The following is an 18,393-nucleotide window of genomic DNA, read 5'->3' as shown; positions in this document are numbered from 1 at the left end:
CTAGCTCAAATTCATGTCGTTCACGAAATCTATAAGTGCCGGGGAACCAATGTCACAAGCCGGGATCTACATCATGAGAATCAGGCAGGGATAACATCAGGGAAGCGTCACGATTGAGTAAACAAAAGAAATGTCGCATTGCAGTATTGGAGTGCTCAGGCTGAACGCAAAGGAAAAACACGATTGAAATCACACACAGTGTGACGTCACATCGCGATGCATGTGTCTACACGCCTGTGGGAGCCTCATCGGTCGAATCGATTTTTTAGACAACATGATATCGTGTTTGGTTAAGAGACCCGATTCGGGGGTTTTAGAAACTGAGCAGAATGTCGCCCATGTATCCATCCGACCTCTCAAAAGCAGTCCTGTCGAAACACCGGCAAGGTCCCCCATGAAAACCCCCATTTTTTCTCCAGAAGCCATTTATCCCCCGACCGTCAAAATTCCCATCTAAGCGGAAGTGATGGCCTGGCGGACACGCTGGCCACGCTGCCTCGAGTTCAACCTGGCGACCTCACGCTCGGCGACGTGGGGACCCTTCTGAACGACCTCCTCGTTCTCGGTGAGGATGAGCTCGATGTGGCAGGGGTTGGACATGTAGGGGTTGATCTGTGGTCATTGTCAGCGCACGCCCTTTCCAACAAACGACTCGACATGGTGGCAACGTACGCGACCGTGCGCACGGTAGGTGCGTCTCCGCTGCTTGGGAGCCTGGTTGACCTGGATGTGCTTGACGACGAGGTTGCTGGTGTCAAGACCCTTGGTGTCGGCGTTGGCCTCGGCGTTCTTGAGGAGGTCGAGGAGGAACTTGGCGGACTTGACGGGCCAGCGGGCCTTGGAAACACCGAACTGCTTGCCTGTAGAATCGCATGTCTCAGCCGATGTTCAGAGGGAAATGCGGTTGCCTTCCAAAAGACTCCGGATCCCGCCCATTCATGTCCATCTCAAAATGACGACCATTCAAGCATCCCATCGGTGTTTCTCCAAGGGCAATGAGGCGACTTACCCTGCGCGCAGCGGCCGGTGGAACCGGCGTACCGCCTCATGGGAACGGCCTCGGACTTCTCCTGGACGTTCTCGAGGTACTTGAGGGCGCGCTCAAGCTTCCAGCCGTTGATGGCCTGGGCAGTCTCCCTGGTGTTCTTGAAGGAGACGCGGAGGTAGGAGCCGCGAGCGCGAGCGCTCTTAGCGGACTCAATGTCGGTGGCAGCGTAGCGGACCTAAAGATGCAGCAGGCGTGCGTCAGCCAGCTGTGTCTTCGAATTTTTGGCAGCACCGGGGGTGCGCTGCAGCAGGAAGCTCGGCGGGCGGGCAGCGGCTACAATTGCAGCGCATCGGGGGCAGTCGGCGGGCTCGTACCATCGTGAGGGAGTTTGACGGAGGGTCCTGGTGTGTTGTCGGGGTGGTCGTGTCGTCTCGCTGGGCGGAAGAGGAGTGAGGTTCGACCTTCACATCGCATTTTCGCCCGCCGCGCGTGGGCGGTGCACGGGCCACCACCCGGCCGTAAGCGAGCGCGCGGCCGGCCATTGGCAGCCACGGGTGCGCAGCTTCTGCAGACGAACTTTTTTCAGAACCCGAAGCTCGCCCACCGCAGCGTCGACTGTCACCCAGCAACAACCCAGCGTCGCTGCCCGTCGCTCATTCCAGACTCCCCCGAACGACTATTTCAACTTCAGCATCTACAATGGCCTTCACTCCCCGTGGTGCGCCCAGAGGCGGTGGTCGTGGTGCGCCCAGAGGCGGCGGTGGCCGTGGTGGTCGTGGTAATTCTCTCTTCCTTCCGCTTCGCAATCACGCTGGATGAGACGCAAGAGACATCTGCTGCGCTGCTGCTGAGCTGTAGACGCATCTTGTGCTTTGCGCGCATATTGTCATCGGCATGAGCCTTTTAGCCAAAGCACATTGCTAACTTTGATCTTCAACAGGCGGTTTCGGTGACCGTGGCGGTAGGGGCGGTGGCCGCGGTGGTTTCGGCGACCGTGGTCGCGGTGGCCCTCGTGGAGGTCGTGGTGCTCCCCGCGGTGGTCGTGGTGCTCCCCGCGGTGGTGCTCGCGGCGGCCGTGGTGGTGCGGCTGGTGAGTTTTCCCATCTTCTCTACCTCTGTCGATTCTGTACAGGTGACTGACTGCGTTTTGTGGTATCATAGGCGGTGCCAAGGTCATCATCGAGCCCCACAGACACGCCGGTGTCTTCGTTGCTCGCGGCAAGGAGGATCTTTTGACCACCAAGAACCTGACTCCCGGCGAGAGCGTCTACGGCGAGAAGCGCATCCAGGTCCCCAACTCCGGTGCTGACTCGTCCAACACCGAGAACGGCGAGCCTGCCCCCGCTACCACCACCGAGTACCGTGTCTGGAACCCCTTCCGTTCGAAGTTGGCTGCCGGTATCCTTGGTGGCATGGAGAGTAAGCTTTTGTGCATCTTGTGGAAGTAGGCACAACGGCTGATCAGCGACAGACATCTACATGAAGCCTGGTAGCAAGGTTCTGTACCTCGGTGCCGCCTCGGGTACCTCCGTTTCTCACGTCGCCGATATCGTTGGTCCCACCGGTAGGTTCTTCCAGCAAATCTGACCATGTCTACGGCAATATTGACATTTTTAGGCACTGTCTACGCCGTCGAGTTCTCCCACCGTTCCGGTCGTGATCTGGTCAACATGGCCACCCACCGCACCAACGTCATCCCCATTGTCGAGGACGCCCGTCACCCGCTCAAGTACCGCATGCTTGTCTCCATGGTTGACTGCATCTTCGCCGATGTTGCCCAGCCCGACCAGGCTCGTATCGTCGGCCTGAACGCTCACCTGTTCCTCAAGAACGGTGGTGGTGTTGTTGTCTCCATCAAGGCCAACTGTATCGACTCTACGGCCGCCCCCGAGGCCGTCTTCGCCCGCGAGGTCCAGAAGATGCGTGAGGAGAGGCTGAAGCCCAAGGAGCAGCTCACTCTTGAGCCTTTCGAGAGAGACCACGCCATGGTCTGCGCTGTCTACGCGCGCAGCGATTAAGCTTTTCGTGATTTCCAAAAAGAAAAAGGTTCTTGATTTTGTGGATTCATAATTGGGTTGATTCTCACTAAGCGGTTGGCTGTGTAAGAGGGGACACGATTGAGGTTCTTTCTATACTCAAGGGGCTCGCTTTTCTCATTTCGCGGTGTACATTCGGCTTTCGGAGTTGCGGCGTTAGAACACTGGTTGATGAGCTACGTGGCCCTCCTCTAACTTACTCAAAAGCCGATTTTATTTGTTAAATCATTTCCTGTGCCAAAGATCATTGAAGTCAATTGACGATGACTACCTACAGAAGCCGTGACTCCCTTCGTATTTACACATTGCCCCGCCAAATTTCCCTTATCGAAGTTCTTCCTCGGCCTTTCAGTCCAATCTTGATAAGAAAAGGCCTAACTTCAACGATAAGTCTTAAGCATGGTTGTATCAGCCTGCGTTAACTGCACGCAGTTCTTCAGTCCAGCCGTTGCATCGTGCTTCATGATGGATTATCGTTCTCCGCATTCTATTCCAAGTCAACTTTACCGAAATGCGACACTATCTAGACTGAACGGCGACGACGAATACGGCGCACCGTGATGAGCTGTGGATCGACTACACTGAGTGGATGATGATGATGATGATGATGATGATGATGGGGAAGAGCAGTGGCCAGGTTCAGCAGCGAAGGCGACTGAAAAGGTGCTGCTGGATAAACGAGCTCGATGATGTTGTTAATGCTGCTTTACAGCTCCTTCGCGCAGCCGATGGCTAGCGTGGATCTGTTTTTTGCTCATGTCATGGGTAGTTGAAGCCATCTTCCGGACGAGAATGTCGAATTAAAAATTCTATATATACGTCCGGACGATGGCTTTAACTACCTACGTATTAGTTTTTTTTTTTTTTCTCTAAGAACGAGCTAAGGCATAGTTACGCTATATTCTGCTATTCTTCGCGCTAGCCATCGGCTGCGAGAGGGGGCTGTACTGCCATGCGTTTTCTCCTGAGGAGAACAAATGAAACAGGAGATGACAGTGAGGCTGGGGAGAAGCTCAGGGACGGGGATAAAATGGGAACTAAGGATATAACCCCGGTATGGTAACCAAAGCGCCCGACGAGCATCAGCGGCAGGAGCAGACTAACGACGACACCACCATCACCATCACCGTCACGCCCTACAACCCCTTCCTCGCGCACCACCCATTCGCCGGCACCGCCGTCCCCACGCCCAACAACCCCTTCCTCGCGCCGAGCCCCTTCCTCGCCCCGAACCCATTCGCCGCCGCCAACGCCAACGCCGCCGACGACGACGACAACGACAACGCCGTCTGCGCCTTCGAACTCGGCTCGCATCATCTCCTCGTCCTCATTATCGTCATCTTCTCCGTCTCCGTCATCTTTTCCGTCTCCGTTATCTTCTCCGTCTCTATCTTCTCCGTCTCCACCATCTTCTTTCAAGAAGTCAGCCGTGCTCATACCTTCGTCCTCCTCCCTGGTCCCTCCCTCTCTCCGACTGCCGCCGTCCCCATTCCAATCGTCCGTCCACACCTCTCCCTCTACTCCCCCAACAACCCGCCTTCCCCACATACTCTCTCTTCGCCTTCTCCGGCTCCTTCGCCTCTTTCCCCACTCTCTCCAACCCCCTCCACTGTTTCTTACCACTGTTACCACAACCACTACTACCGCCACGATGCACTAGGAAACGAGGCAACGGGTCGGGAAGAGAACGGCTTAGTTGATTATGAATTACTGCTTGTTCATGGATTTGCCTGCTTGCTCGCTTGACCTCTGGTCCTTTCCGGCTCTGGAGCCCTGAACAAGAGGGGTGACGAGCGCTATCTGAGGACTACCTTCTTATAGTCTACTTCCTTGGCTCTGAGCTATCCCCGTTCTCATTTCCATTTCATATCCCATGCGACCGGGCACCGCATGCACATTAAGCCTGTGCTTCTTAACCAGTTTCGTTGTGCTTAGACTTCTAGATATACACTCTCTTAGTCCCCTGTCACGCAGCATGGAGTACGGATCTCGTGACCCGATCTTGGCCATGCTTGATTGCATCGACCAGATTGCCTGTCCCAAAATTCTGGTAGGCACCTCCGGGGCTGCCGCCCATTTCGTCAGAAACTGCAACTTCCCACGGGTTCATGTATATGAGCTGTGTTGCTTGTGTTAAATGTTATATGTTTGTTTCTATTTTCCTTGTTGCCTCTTCATGCTAAGAAAGAACCCTCGTTTGCAAATTATACAAAGCCGTTGGAGTGGCTATGTCTCGCCGCCTGCAATAAACCGCACTGAATGTCAACGCTCGAGGGGAGAATCAAGAGAAAAAGGCCATATTAAGCCGGAAATGTGTTTTGTAAGAGAATTCCAAGGGGCAGGTACGCTAAAACAACAAAGTAATAGAGAAAAGTTGTTGTCAGAGGTCAGTCCAATGCTGCGCTGCTCATCACGACGACTTGCAGCAGCCATCCCCCCGGACAGATACTGCCCCGGTAAACTCTTTGACTTTAGCAAGTATCCGTGAAGGAATAAGGGAGACATCAGTACGACTCAGCCTCCAACCAACAAGCAAACCCCGACCTGCGAGCGTGAGTAATGCCGGTAGACCACTCTACACAGAGCTGAACGAAGTCTTCGGCTGAGTGACAACCTACTTGCGATAGCGCAAGTACCAATACAACGGCGCCGGTGGACCACCGCTGCCGTTGTCTTGGTCGTCAGACTCGGACGCAGGCAGCTTACGCTTCAACTTGGCCTGGCGCATCGGCTGAGACCTCGTAGGCACGTGAGAGGCTGCAGGCCGGGCGGTGTCCGTAACAGTCGAACTTGATGTAGCCCCGTTGGTGGTGACGTCGGGAGAGCTCATGGTCTGCTCAGGAGCAGCAGCGACCTCAGTGGCAGCAGCGACCTCGGTGGCAGCAGCAACCTCGGTGGCAGCAGCAGCAGCAGCGGCAGCGGCATCAGACTCGTCGTCATCGACGGCCTCCCTCGCAGCCTTCTCCCTGAGGAAAGCGGCCACGCTCTCCTTGATGCTGTCGCCGTCCAGCTCCGGGTAGAGGAAGAGCTGGGGGAACTTCTCCTCGGCCTCGGCCCTCGCCTCGTGCCACGCGTGCAGCCACTCGGCCGACGGCGTACGGCCGAACGACGCCCTGTTGAAATCCCTCGGGTACGTGTACGAGGCGGGCCTCTGCTTCGGATGCGTCCAGAAGTAGTAGGCGATGTCCAGCTCCTCCTGGTTCCAACTCACGTCCACCCACATGGGCTCGGGGTAGCCGGTGTACAGGATGAGGGTCTCGTGGCCCTTGGTCTGGGTTGAGTCGTTCTTCTTGTTGTTGCGGCGGTTTGCCGCCTTGGCCGTCTTGCAGGCGTTGGGGGAGAAGCTTGCAGGAGTGGTGGTGGGGACGGCAGGCGATGTAGCTTCGCTCGGCTTGCGGCGCACCCCGAGGCAGAAGTCGACCCACCACTGCTCGTCCGCGCCGTTCAGCCTCGGGTCGCCGCGGTACCGCTTCGAAGGGACGAGGCTGGGGTCGTACGGCGATGACGTGGACGAAGTCGTCTGTGAGAGGGGCTTGGGGACAGCGCTGTTTTCGTCTGCGGCAGGCGACTTGGTGTTGGTTTGCTCGGCGGCAGACGCGTCGGCCGTAGCCTCTGCGGAATCATCTTGATCTGGGAGCAAACGATTGTCAGTAGGTGTTTGCGGCAAACGGGTATGGGGAGGTACTAACCGCCGTCGGTGCCGGCGGCGGCAATGGCACGGAGCTGGGCTCTCGCGCTGCGCTCAAATTCAGGATTTGAATCGGGAGTGGTCGTGCGGATGACATGGTTGCCATCATCGTAGCTCTCTGCGGTGGCATCGTTGAGCGCATGCGTATCGACCGCGGCCATGTCTTCGACCAGCGTCGTCCCGTCGAGACCTTCACGTTGATCTTGATCGGTCGGGCGCCTCACGGAAATGGAGTCACGCTCTTCAACCGGGTCAGCATCACCAGATGCAGTCCCGTGAGTAGCATCATCGGCGCTGTCGGCAGATGCAAACAGAGCACTAGGGGCAACGACTCTGGGAGCATTGTAACGGGCGACTGAGTCCAGAATGCGTCCAGCGACGCCGCCGCCGCCTTCGTACGTCAGCTCGGCATGTGTGCAAGTCGTTATGTAGAGCATTCACTTACTGCGTGAAGGTCCGAGTGGGACATTGATCTCCAGCGCTATCTCATCGAACGACATACCATCGGTCCAGCTAGGAGTCGGAGGCTGGCGGCGGGACCTGCTGGCGCTGTTGTTGCTCCTATTGCTGGCGCTATTGTTGCTCCTGTTGCTGGCGCGCTTCGCACTCCGATTGGCGGTGCTTCTCTTTGCCATGGTTGACGAGCTGCAGCGCAGTGAGTAGCAAAACTGGTGACGTGGGATGCAAGTATTACGTACGTTTGGGCTTGGTTTGCGCGGGCGCTGGACGTTGCGAGCAGTGCGGCGATCGAGAAGATGAAGCAAATGAACTCGCAAGGAAGCAGCTGCAGGTGGGGCTAGGGAAAAGTTTGACGTGGGAGGGTGGCGGACAAGTGTTGGTCGGGTCTGGTGGTGCTCGAGGCTGGAGCGGCGCCCCCGCGCGCGCCGACACAAAGGCACGTCGCAAATCACCACTAGCCACGCTAGAAACTTTGATGCTGCGCCGCCGAGAAAGCGACTGTGCGGCTGTGAATTATTATGATGTCGTTCGCTGCAAGGCATGCGGCTAGTATTGCACAGCTGCGCACATCCTCAGACTGGCATGCCTCGCCAGCCTTATATGCAACGCCTACCGAATCCTTCAGTGCCTTCAAATCGCAGCGCCGACGACTACCTTGGTCCACCCTCTGAGAATATTTGTTCGGGCACTGTGGCGCTCACAGGCCGTCGTTGCCGGCGCATCATCGCAAAGTCTTCACAAATTCGGAGAGCCGTCTATCAAGTATACGTGCGAATCCACAGAGCCTAGCATGTCTACAACGATGAACAGAAAGCTCATTTATACCTTATGGATATTTTCCGAGTCTATTAACAGCAATAAGTGATGTTTGTTACGCAGACATCCTTTTCGCTTTATCAAACCACCGGTCGTGTTGGGCATATCTCATCGTCTTACGTCCTATGTCCGCGGATCAACAGGCCATCGCGCAACTCGTCCTTAACTCACGAAGTTGGTCTCACTATACCCTTTCTAGGCTGGAACATCCTATCCGTATTTAAGCTGATTTAGGTAGCGGGTGCGCAGATTTGGATACAGCCCAAATTACGCTAATGGATTCTGTTTAAGTTCGACAGCACAAGGTAAATGCGAATGTGTCCTGAAATGGTTAAGCCTGTATATAAGGAGGGCCACATAGATAGCTCCTCCTTCCCTTAGACCCTTTGAGGGGTTATTCAGCAAGTTCATGAGTTTTCACATGCTCGCTGTGTACAAGTTTTCCATCTTTCAGACTTACCTCGTCCAAACAGCATACCCAGAAGCCTCGGCAGACCCAAAAAATGACCTTAAAACGCGGCCACCGTGGCAGCGATGCTTGAAAGGCAAACTCTGGGACGAACGTCGGCATTCACCCAAGACACAGTTCCCATGATAGCCATAAAGGAAACGTGAGAGGGGCAAACAGCTTGGAAGAGCAAACACGGCTAACCAGTTATGACAGACAGATAGCATAGATCACGATACCTGCCATACCTACAACTGTCCTCCTTTCCCACCGTTCGCTTCCTCAACACCGTCAAATCTCATCTGACTTACCGGACTTCCCTCACAGCCACGACGTTTTCCCCCTCCACATCCCTCCCCCAAATAAGCCTCAAAATTCAGGCAGCCACAGAACAGGGAAAAACCAGACAGAAGGCGGGAGGAGGGGAAAAAATCCCGAAACGGAGTGGCCCCCATCCCGAGCGAGCGAGCGAACAAGCACCGCCACACCCAAGAGATCGCGCCACCAGGGCGGGACATCGGCGACCCACGAGTCAAACGGCCAACAAATCGCCATGCGTCTCGAAACCGTTTTCCATGCTCTTTTCCGCGATTCAAGCTTTCCCCCCCATACCCCCTGTCTCGCCAAGAAATCAACCCTCGCCTCCAGCTTCCATACATCCGATGAAACGCGATGCCCGACATTCCGCTCGTCACGACCTGCCCCTGGCCCCCTTCAACACTCCGACAATCCGCGTTTCTTGACGACGACGATCGTGGGTGTCGATGTTTGATGGACGGCATAGACGGGGATCGTTGGTTCGAGTTGCCTTTGAGCTGGAGTACTTACATACGCCAAGGGTCGCCGACGTTCGCTTCCATCTCTCTCACGCGGTTCGCGTTTCGTTCGGCAACGGCGCGCGCGTCACGTCACGTCAATAAGCGAAGAAGAAGAAGCCCGCCCCATCATCATCATCACGTCGGGGAGGAGGAGACTGGTGGAAACGCGGGGTGGGGAGGGCACGACACTACTAACGTCACTGAGTAAAAGACGATGACGATGACCAAGACGGCGGAGAGAGAAAGAAGTCGCCGATCACCGGTCAGAGAGACCACCGGTGGTTGATCTTTTTGTGAGGGCTGAACGACACCGACTGGAAAGCAGGACGACGGGCGGGGGGAACGTGCAGAGACCACACAAGCTAACGAGGCTGGTGGTGGTGGATTGTATACGTGTACGCGCAGTTCGGCTGAACGTTCAGCTGGCTGTTGCTGCTGCTGCTGTTCCTGCTGCTGCGGAAGCGCTTCCATCTCCGGCCGGGCCGGTGAAGGAACGAATGAACGGCTCGACGCTACGTCGTGCGTACGACGACGACAAGCAAAAGGTGGCGGAGCAACGGCAAGAAAAGAAAGAAAGAAAAAAAAAAAAAAAGCCGGCGGCGGCGATATGCATGCAACGCACAGCTGTGCTGATCTATAGCGTGAGAAGGCAGGTATGGCGTCCCTTTGCTTCGACAGCAAGCAAGCAAGCAAGCAAGCAGCCGGAAAACGGTCCGCGACGCACACGCACACACGCAGATAGGACAACATGACCAGAACACGAACCCGGGCAGCTGGTGGAAATCTGCTGCAGGGACAGCACTAGCGCCGGCGTCGGCGCGTGGCGTGGGGGCTTGGACTTTTTTTTTTACTTTTTTTCTTTTGCCTTCCGTCAGGAAGGCGGCCGAGCTTCCCGACGGCAGGCTTTCCGCGGGAGTTTAAAATGGAAGAACAGAGTCAGTACATAGTGCTGTGGCGAAATGCGAAACCCATGTCGTACCACGCAGACGTTGATCTTCCCTGTGCGAGCCCTGTTTCTTTACATAGCCACGTTTGAACACCTCTCTCTTTCTCTCGTGATATCGGGGGCACCTCCTGCAACACCAGGAGGGCAGTGAAGATCCCATGCGAGTCATTGGAGGGGGAAAGTTGGCGGTGGGGAATATGCGTGTCCGTTGCATGGGTTGACGAGAGATGTGTGCCCTGTGCCTTGCATGATGTGGATGAACCCGCTTTGCCGTGGGGACGCACCGTTCGTATTTTTGCATCGGCTGAAGATAGTGGAGAAGGCGGGCGTCTCCATCCCGGCCCCGAGGTTATCCCTTCTCGAACGAAAACAGCGTGGCATGGGAAGAAGTTCCATCTAGGAAATCCTATGGGAAGCACTAATCAGTCATCAGTCTCTTCGACCACATGGTGGAGTACGTCGCGGACCGAAGTCTGGGAAAGAAAGAAAAAAAGGAAGCACTCGCCACGACCGGGGTCAAAGACGCAGGGAGTGTGGGGAACATTCCAGAGGTTTCAGCTAGTGCCCGAGCCGCGATGCGTTGTCTGTCACGTATTCGTGGAGAGACAGAGAAAGAGGCGAAACGGTGAAGAAGCTGCATATGTGCCTTGCGCTCGGACACGCCCGACAATTCTTGCCTGCTTCTGCCCCGATGGTGCGACAAATCATCGACAGAGTCTTGTTCAGCGCCCCGACATCGAGGAGGCGCTTTGGGGCCGCAGCTCCAAAGCATTTGTTCTTGACTTCATGGTGGTAGTTTACAACTTCGTCCTTTACGCGATATTGTTACAGCGGCAATCAAGCGTGCCAAATGTTTTCATAAGCCCCGACAAGCGCCCTCGACCGCCGCCTCTATAGCCCGTTTCCCAATGCGTGATCCAGCACTGCTAACCCGGAAAACAGCCTAGTCCAATATGCCAACCCTTAACCGTAAACGCCCTGCTTCATACGTCCATGTATTTTCGGAAAGGAAATAATAATGTTGGAGATCACCCTTCCAGACAAACTGTACAGCCGTGCCGTGGTAATCATGTGGAAGCTTGGCTATTTGGCGCCAGTAGACCACTCGACAGTCTCGAGCGCAAGCATGACGAGCACAAGCGTAGATGGAAGAATCCAAACCACATAGCTCTGGAACAGGAGCTTGCTCATCGAACCCATGTAAACGTTGTTGAGCTGGCAAATCTGAGCCAACTGCAGCGCGCTAGGAGCACCGCTCAGCAAGAAGCAGACGATCATGAAGATGGGATCGCCAATGATGCTCACGGGAGCGTAGCGGGCAAGCAGCGCCAGAAGGGGGGCCATGATGATGGTCGGGAGGAGCATACGGCTGATGAGCGAAGCGTAAAGCAGCTTGTTCTCGTCCTTGGCATCCTCGATATCCTGAGCATTGGCCTCGGGCAGAGTGTTTCGCGCAAGGTTGGCGCCAAGCACCACAAGGATGAGAGGAACTGCAACTCCACCCGACTGCTTCACCGCCCGAGTGACCGAGTTGTTCACGAATGTGCCCTGGTCGAAGAAGAGGTGCTGGAGCGAGGGGACAGACGCGACAATAAGGGCGACTAGCATGGCCCAGAGCGGCGGGTTCATGAAGTCCCAAACACCGTCCATAAACCTCCTAACTCCAGAACCAATCTTGGACAATGCCGTCTGCATCGGCTGGGGAAGAGCCCGGAAAACCTTGCAAGACCCAGTGCGCATCGACTTGCCGGCAGAGTTCAGCTTCTGCTTCGTCCACTTCGTCGAGCGCCTTGGCCAACCCTTGAAGCCCTTCGGAATTTCTTCCTCAGGCTCAGTCGAGTCTTCGCTTCCGACACCATTGCCGGCCAGGTTGCCCGAGCCAGAGGTAACAATGTTGCCGTTCGTGGGGGTGGCCGTGACCTTGCCATTGGTCTCTTCCCTTGCATATCTCTTCGTCAAGTTCGACGTAGACGAAGCACGGGAGACGTCGGCGCTGGTGCGCTGGTTATCGTTAACAGGTGTAATGGCACCTGAGGCGAAGGAAGACTCAGGTACAGGGCTAGCAGAACGAAGTTCCCCATCATTGTCATCATCCCCGTCTTCAAGAAGGTTGCGGCGCTCAATGGAGCTGGCGTCGTCGAGGTCGCCCTGCTCCAGGGCCGCATTCCTTCCGGCATCTTCGTCGGGATATTCGCTAGCGGGCTTGAGGAGGACCTGGTAGCCCCAACTCCAGCGGACAAGCTGTCCCAGCTGCTGGAAAATCAACAGGTACAGAATGCCGCGCGCGCCAACCTCATCGTCATTGTCACCGGGAACCTCACTCCAGTGGAGGCCGGAAATGGTCTTGGAGAGCGAAAGAACGAGAGAGATTGGTAGCGAGTTGGAGTTGCCGAAGACAGCCATTGCGGTGATGAAGTTCCTCGGCCTTTGTTGCTTGAAGCCAAACAGGCGCGAAACGATGAGTGCCGAAAGCCATGACACGAGCGTCTGAACCACGAAGATGGCGGGGATAATGGCGAGGTCGACGAGCTTGTCGGCCGTCAGCTGCGAGGCGAGCTTGGTGAAGACTAGCAGACGTTAGCGACACCGGTTGCAGGGTCAAGGTGCGGAGTAGAGAGACACATACTCAGACACGGGGTAAAGAGTTGGACGTTGAGATTGGCGAGAAACTTCTGGGCATTGGCGTCGAACATGCCCTGGCGGGCGACAATGTAGCCGGGCAAGCTGACGCAGACGACCTCCAGGACCGCCTCGAAGACCAGCAAGACGAGGTGACCAAAGTCGGGGTGCGAGGAGTGATTGTTCATGGCGTCGATGAGGCCGGAGGTCAAGGAGGAGTCGGAGGGATTGGCCATGGAGGTGAGATCCGGGGCTCCGCGGAGCAGCAGGCGGTGGGATTTGAAGAGCATGTCGGCGACGCGCGCTTCGGCGCGGAGAACGTCTGGGGGCTGTGGGCTAGAGCGACGGCGGCAGGCTGGCGTCGCGGTCGTTACAAGACTGTCTGGGCGACAGACGGGGAGGCAGGCGCAGTCGAGGGGCGGGCAGGGTTGTGGGCGACGGCTGCGCGGCGGCGGAAAAGAGTTTATAGGCGCGATAACAGAGCGTGGGCGCAGCGCGCTTTGAGAATGACGGTGTCCTTGGAGCTGAGCTGTGCAGGCTTGGCGGCGTGCGATGGCGACGCTATCGCGTCAAGGCTCGGCTTGGCCTGGGCTGCGCGCAAGCCTGGCACGGCCGGCACCTGCAGCGCCACCCTGCTTCTCGCAGCCCCCGGCCGGAGAGGCGCTCGGGCACATGGCATCACGTGCTGGGCATCGCCTCCCATCTCGATTGTCGCAGCGATGCAGCGAGCGCGGCGATCAGTCAGTGGTGAGGCCCTTTGACGCCCGACCAAGGCACGCCCCGCCGTGAGACGAGACACGGCTGCGCTCGTCGGCCGGCGCCAGAAACCTGCTGGGCGGTAGCCTGGTGCTGCCAGCTGCCAGCCCAGTCCCGGTGCTGCAAGCCCACTCCAAGCCTCTCCACTCTGTAACACCACCCACCGGCTACGTCACGCCTAGCGAACCCGTTCCTCCTCGCTCTCCCCCTTCGCACCGCCACACTCCAGACCACCGCGGCCTCCTTCTCCTCCCGTCCTCCCCCTCCTCCCCCTCGCTCTCCCCGCGCTCCCCCGGCGAATCTCTTACCCGCTGCGCGTCGCATCTACATTTTTTTGCGAAACCGCCCTCCGCGCCCCGCCAATTGCTGCCGCCAACGCTCGTTCGCCATGTCCGCCTCCACCCCCGACGAGGACCAGCTGTCCGATGTCTCCTCGCCGCTCGAGTCGCCCACGAGCCCCGACCTGCCCTCGCCCTCGTCGCCGCTGTCGCAGCCGCCGCTCAATCGCTCCGCCTCAGCCGCACCCTCTACCTCCGGCATGACCGTTTCGTCCACCCCACTGGGCAACCTCACCTCTGCCCGCCATCCGCTCAAGCCCAGCGGCACGAACCTCCCGCAGGACATCCTCGAGCGCATGAAGGCCGTCCACATGGGCAGGCAACGCGCCCCGCCACCCAACCCAATGCGCACACCCACTACAAGTGCCGGCGGGCCCATGCCCCAGTCCCCGGGCGGCCCCTTCATGGGCGGTGTCCCAAAGAACTTCCAACTGCCGGGCCAGCCTGGCCATCCCGGGAAGCCGAGCATCGGCCACTTCCCCTCCGCTCCTGCCGTGCCAGGCCTCAAGAAGCCGTCGTTGGCTGAGAAGCGCGGCATGGCTCTGCCCGGCGGCCTTCCGGGCGCTGCGCCCAACGGAAGCCCTGCGCCGGGCCGGAGGAAGGGGCCCGGCCTAACGCTTTCGGATATGAAGGGCCCTCCCGGAGATGCCGCCAGCGGCGAGAACCCCGGCGCAAAGCCCAATGGCGGTTCGTTGATGGATCAGTATGCTAAGTACCTGGATAAGGAAACAGGCAGTTTGAAGTTTGCTGGAAAGGCCATCCTCACCAATCATGGTGTCGAGTTCGCCAGCGGCTCCTCCTTCAACATATCTCTCGATGAGACGGAGACTCTGGACGAGTTGGGCAAAGGCAACTACGGCACCGTGTACAAGGTCAGGCACGCCCGCCCGCAGATGAGAAGACCGGGGCTCGGTCTGGCCGGAAACAAAGCCCATTCCACGTCTGTTGTCCCCGGTTCGCCGGTGAACAAGGGCGACTTGGAGGCGTCGAGCCCAACGGGGCCCCCAACTACTGGCGGCCCGACAGGCAAGGTGATGGCCATGAAGGAGATTCGCCTGGAGTTGGATGATGCCAAGTTCGCCGCCATCATCATGGAACTCGACATCCTCCATCGCTGTGTTTCGCCTTTCATAATCGACTTTTACGGTGCCTTTTTCCAAGACGGAGCTGTGTACATCTGCATGGAGTTCATGAACGGCGGATCGATAGACAAGCTGTACGGAGAGGGCATTCCGGAGAACGTGCTGAGAAAAATCACGCTTGCGACGACCATGGGGTTGAAGTCGTTGAAGGACGAACACAACATCATTCACCGCGACGTGAAGCCAACCAACATCCTCATCAACACCAGAGGTCAGGTCAAGATTTGCGATTTCGGTGTCAGCGGCAACTTGGTGGCCAGTATTGCCAAGACCAACATTGGCTGTCAGAGCTATATGGCCCCAGAGAGAATATCCAGTGGGGGCGTCGCACAGGCTGGTGCCAACCCTGGCGGCGGTACCTACAGCGTGCAGAGCGATATCTGGAGTCTGGGATTGACCATAATCGAATGCGCCATGGGCAGATACCCATATCCTCCTGAAACCTACAACAACATCTTCAGCCAGCTCAGCGTAAGTCTCATCCGACCATTCCCTCCGTAGTCCAGACCGACTAATGACGTCAACAGGCAATTGTCGATGGCGACCCCCCAGATCTCCCTGCCGAAGGTTGGTCCGACGCAGCAAGGAACTTTGTCAGTGGCTGTTTGAACAAGATCCCGAACCTCCGGCCCACTTATGCCATGCTGGTTCAACACGCGTGGCTGGCACCCCTCCTGAAGCCTGAAACCATTACCGAGGAGGACGAAGAAGAGGGTGGAGAGGACGGTGCGGCAGCCGGCGCTCCTGTTGACTACACTGGAAAGGTGGCTCCGGAGGATCCTGAAGTCGCTCAGTGGGTGCTCGACGCGTTGGAGAAGAAGAGGACTGGCAAGCTGGCACAAAGCCTAAAGCCTGCGCTGCATGCTGCCCCGCTGGATGCAGTCTCAAGCCCCCAAGGCACCCCATCGGCCGAACCCGACGCTCCGCCTCCGCCACCTGCCGAGGAGGAATAACCCATGTGTACGAATGTTTCCTTGTGTGTCACGACGGGAAAAGCGAAGACAATCGTTTGCACGAATGCACATGTTCTCCACTTCACGGCATAGGGTCTTTTCTGATGACGAGCAACAATGAATTTTTTTATCTTCTCCTGTAAGGCATAAGAGAGTTGGGATGTTTCGATTGGCGAATTGCTTGCAGACTACGTGGCTTGGTGCAAACAACGGCATGGGAATGAAAGATCACGTTTGTAAAGGGATTCTTGGACGGCGGGGTGGGCTCGGCGTGGAAAGTCGAGAGGAAGGGTGTTCCTGGCGTCTCCTGTTTTTCATGGGGGGAGCCTGGCGATACTCTTTCTCTTCCCTCCTATACACATGGGTTTCTCTTTTCTGTTTCTGCCACTACAATTCCTGTCTTCCATAGTTCGCACTTTCATCGAAACCCCAGCTTCCCCTCGGAAGCTTGTTGCTTGGGTGCAGATAAATACGTTCCTATGTCCAGCTGATTTACATTGTGTTTGTTGTTGACTTACGTGGGCTGCCCGCTTCCGGTCGGCCGAGGAAATGGGAGAGTTGCTATCTACGACGGACGCTGCTTCGGTTTTGAACTACCCAAATGGATAATACAGGCGAGAAAGAGAAGCCGTAGGTGCTGGAAAGAGCAGCGATGGAGATGTTTTGTACTCAAATCATGGTGTCACTCCTACTTGATGTGCAACCTCTCCTACTTTACACTCTTATACGTTTGAGACAGTGTTTCTTTTTATAGCAACCTGTTGGAAACCGATTTCAAGGGTACTTGGATTGATTGTATGTAGCTTGACCTCCATCCATTCACTGTGTGTTTTGTAGAAAGATCAAGCATTCTTAAAACTGTCACACCAGAGGCATCGCATCCTGATGATGTAGTCCATCCACTTCTGGGTGTAATCATGTATGTACCTTTTAAACTTCACTTACGTCTCGAAATGTACCGCATCCTCCCGTTGAAGATGAGCGCGCAGCGTATATCGCAACCTATCATGCATCTCTGATCTCGAAGAGGTGCAAACCTGGCTTCCCCGTTTCTCCCACCTCTTCTTTTCCTATATTTTAGCGACCTCCGCCACGCCCGGTAGGAAAAAGTCATCCGACGGGCACAATGCAAGGCGTGTTTTCGGCCGGTATGTACGCACGACGCCCGTCCGGCCCCTCTCCCCTCCCCCTCTGCTGATCAAAAGGGAGAGAAGGTCCCGCACGATGACGTGGGGAAGAAGAAGCAGACGGCGGGTTACAGAAGAGCCTCATAGCTTTTTCGTTTTCGCCCTCTTCACTTCCTCCTACCCTTTTTCCTTTTTGGTATCCATTTCCGTTTTCCCACATACCTTTTCCCCTCTCTTACGATCCCCTCTTTTCTTTTTTCTTGTTTTCTTGTTGCCGACTTTTTCTTCCCTCTCCTCTATTATTGGCGGCTTGTGCGTCACGTTTCCCCCCCTCGTACCACATTTCCGGTCGATCAGAACTTACAATAATCCCCCGCCCCTTCCGTTCCGTCCGTCCGTCCGACACCCGACTCACGCAACCGATCCGATCCCCCTCCTCCTTTTCCCTCCCTCTCCCCATCTCGCCATCTTGCCATCTCCGCATGATCACCCGTCCCCATATCGGTCCCCACCCGCTTCTTTGTTAGGGGTATGCATTTACTCCAAGACTTTTGATCTTCGTGCGTGTGTGTGGGCGCGCGCGTCTCGGATGGCGGGGTTACGAGTGGTTAGAGTTCCTAGGTAGTCCTGTGATTTGTTTTTTCTTTTTCTTTTTTTCCGGCTCTCTCTCTCGCTTTTCTAACGAGGGCAATGCCTGGTAGATCGTACAAAGTTTGGCCCCGGTTTTCTTCTTTTCTTTTTCTCGTATGCACGTACGATGTTGGTCTGCGCTGCGCTTCGTCTCCCGATGAATGTCGTGTTTTTCTTTTTGGGGAGGGTGGTTTATTATTATAGGTTGCCTGCTTTCTTAATTGATCCGTCTTCACGGGTTTTTCGTACTACTGCGTACCATTGTCGAGACGGAGTTCACCTTCAGACGTTTGATGTTGGGCTCGAAGCGGGAAAGGCTGGGGGTGGGACGTTGTGAGCGGGGTGGAGATGACGGGTGATGTGGTGTGAGTAACGTCTTTTTTTCCGTGGAAGAGCCTCTTGCATGCAGTGCTGCGAGAGAAAAGGGCTACGGGTGATGGAGAGAAAAGGAAAGAAAAAAGCATCAAGGGAAAGGAAGAGCAAAAGCCATGTTGCCGGACGGAAGACGAGAGGGATCGGCCGAGCGGGGGAGCTGGGCGCCGGGGTCGAAAGTCGATGGAAGTCTGCGTGGAACCTTCCTTCAGACGTTCAAACATGCTTCGGAGACAATGCCCATCAGACGTTCGACG

General features: G+C 56.4%; 5 protein-coding genes across 5 annotated transcripts; 2 read left to right on the top strand and 3 right to left on the bottom strand.

Moving 5' to 3' along the window:
* Nucleotides 1-453: 453 nt before the first annotated feature.
* On the bottom strand, nt 454-1,365 carry RPL17B (60S ribosomal protein uL22; the record flags this gene model as incomplete). Its single annotated transcript, XM_066776909.1, has 4 exons — nt 454-612; nt 673-860; nt 1,010-1,223; nt 1,363-1,365. The coding sequence occupies 4 exons, from the start codon at nt 1,363-1,365 to the stop codon at nt 454-456; spliced, it is 564 nt and encodes a 187-aa protein (XP_066632751.1).
* A 322-nt stretch (nt 1,366-1,687) lies between these two features.
* Nucleotides 1,688-3,006, top strand: NOP1_2 (Small subunit processome complex component; the record flags this gene model as incomplete). Its single annotated transcript, XM_066776908.1, has 4 exons — nt 1,688-1,706; nt 2,150-2,407; nt 2,460-2,552; nt 2,606-3,006. 4 exons carry the CDS (start codon nt 1,688-1,690, stop codon nt 3,004-3,006), a joined length of 771 nt encoding a protein of 256 aa, XP_066632750.1.
* Nucleotides 3,007-5,638: 2,632 nt separating this feature from the next.
* On the bottom strand, nt 5,639-7,212 carry SLS55_005460 (uncharacterized protein; the record flags this gene model as incomplete). The annotated part of the gene is made up of 3 exons (XM_066776907.1): nt 5,639-6,654; nt 6,714-7,103; nt 7,158-7,212. The coding sequence occupies 3 exons, from the start codon at nt 7,210-7,212 to the stop codon at nt 5,639-5,641; spliced, it is 1,461 nt and encodes a 486-aa protein (XP_066632749.1).
* A 4,070-nt stretch (nt 7,213-11,282) lies between these two features.
* On the bottom strand, nt 11,283-13,108 carry SLS55_005459 (uncharacterized protein; the record flags this gene model as incomplete). The annotated part of the gene is made up of 2 exons (XM_066776906.1): nt 11,283-12,766; nt 12,826-13,108. 2 exons carry the CDS (start codon nt 13,106-13,108, stop codon nt 11,283-11,285), a joined length of 1,767 nt encoding a protein of 588 aa, XP_066632748.1.
* A 1,004-nt stretch (nt 13,109-14,112) lies between these two features.
* On the top strand, nt 14,113-16,007 carry wis1 (MAP kinase kinase Wis1; the record flags this gene model as incomplete). Its single annotated transcript, XM_066776905.1, has 2 exons — nt 14,113-15,525; nt 15,582-16,007. The coding sequence occupies 2 exons, from the start codon at nt 14,113-14,115 to the stop codon at nt 16,005-16,007; spliced, it is 1,839 nt and encodes a 612-aa protein (XP_066632747.1).
* Nucleotides 16,008-18,393: the final 2,386 nt, after the last annotated feature.

Source organism: Diplodia seriata, assembly GCF_021436955.1.
Source record: "Diplodia seriata strain FDS-637 chromosome Unknown scaffold_5, whole genome shotgun sequence".
Taxonomy (NCBI): Eukaryota; Fungi; Ascomycota; class Dothideomycetes; order Botryosphaeriales; family Botryosphaeriaceae; genus Diplodia; species Diplodia seriata.
This window is presented reverse-complemented; position numbering and strand designations above follow the sequence as displayed.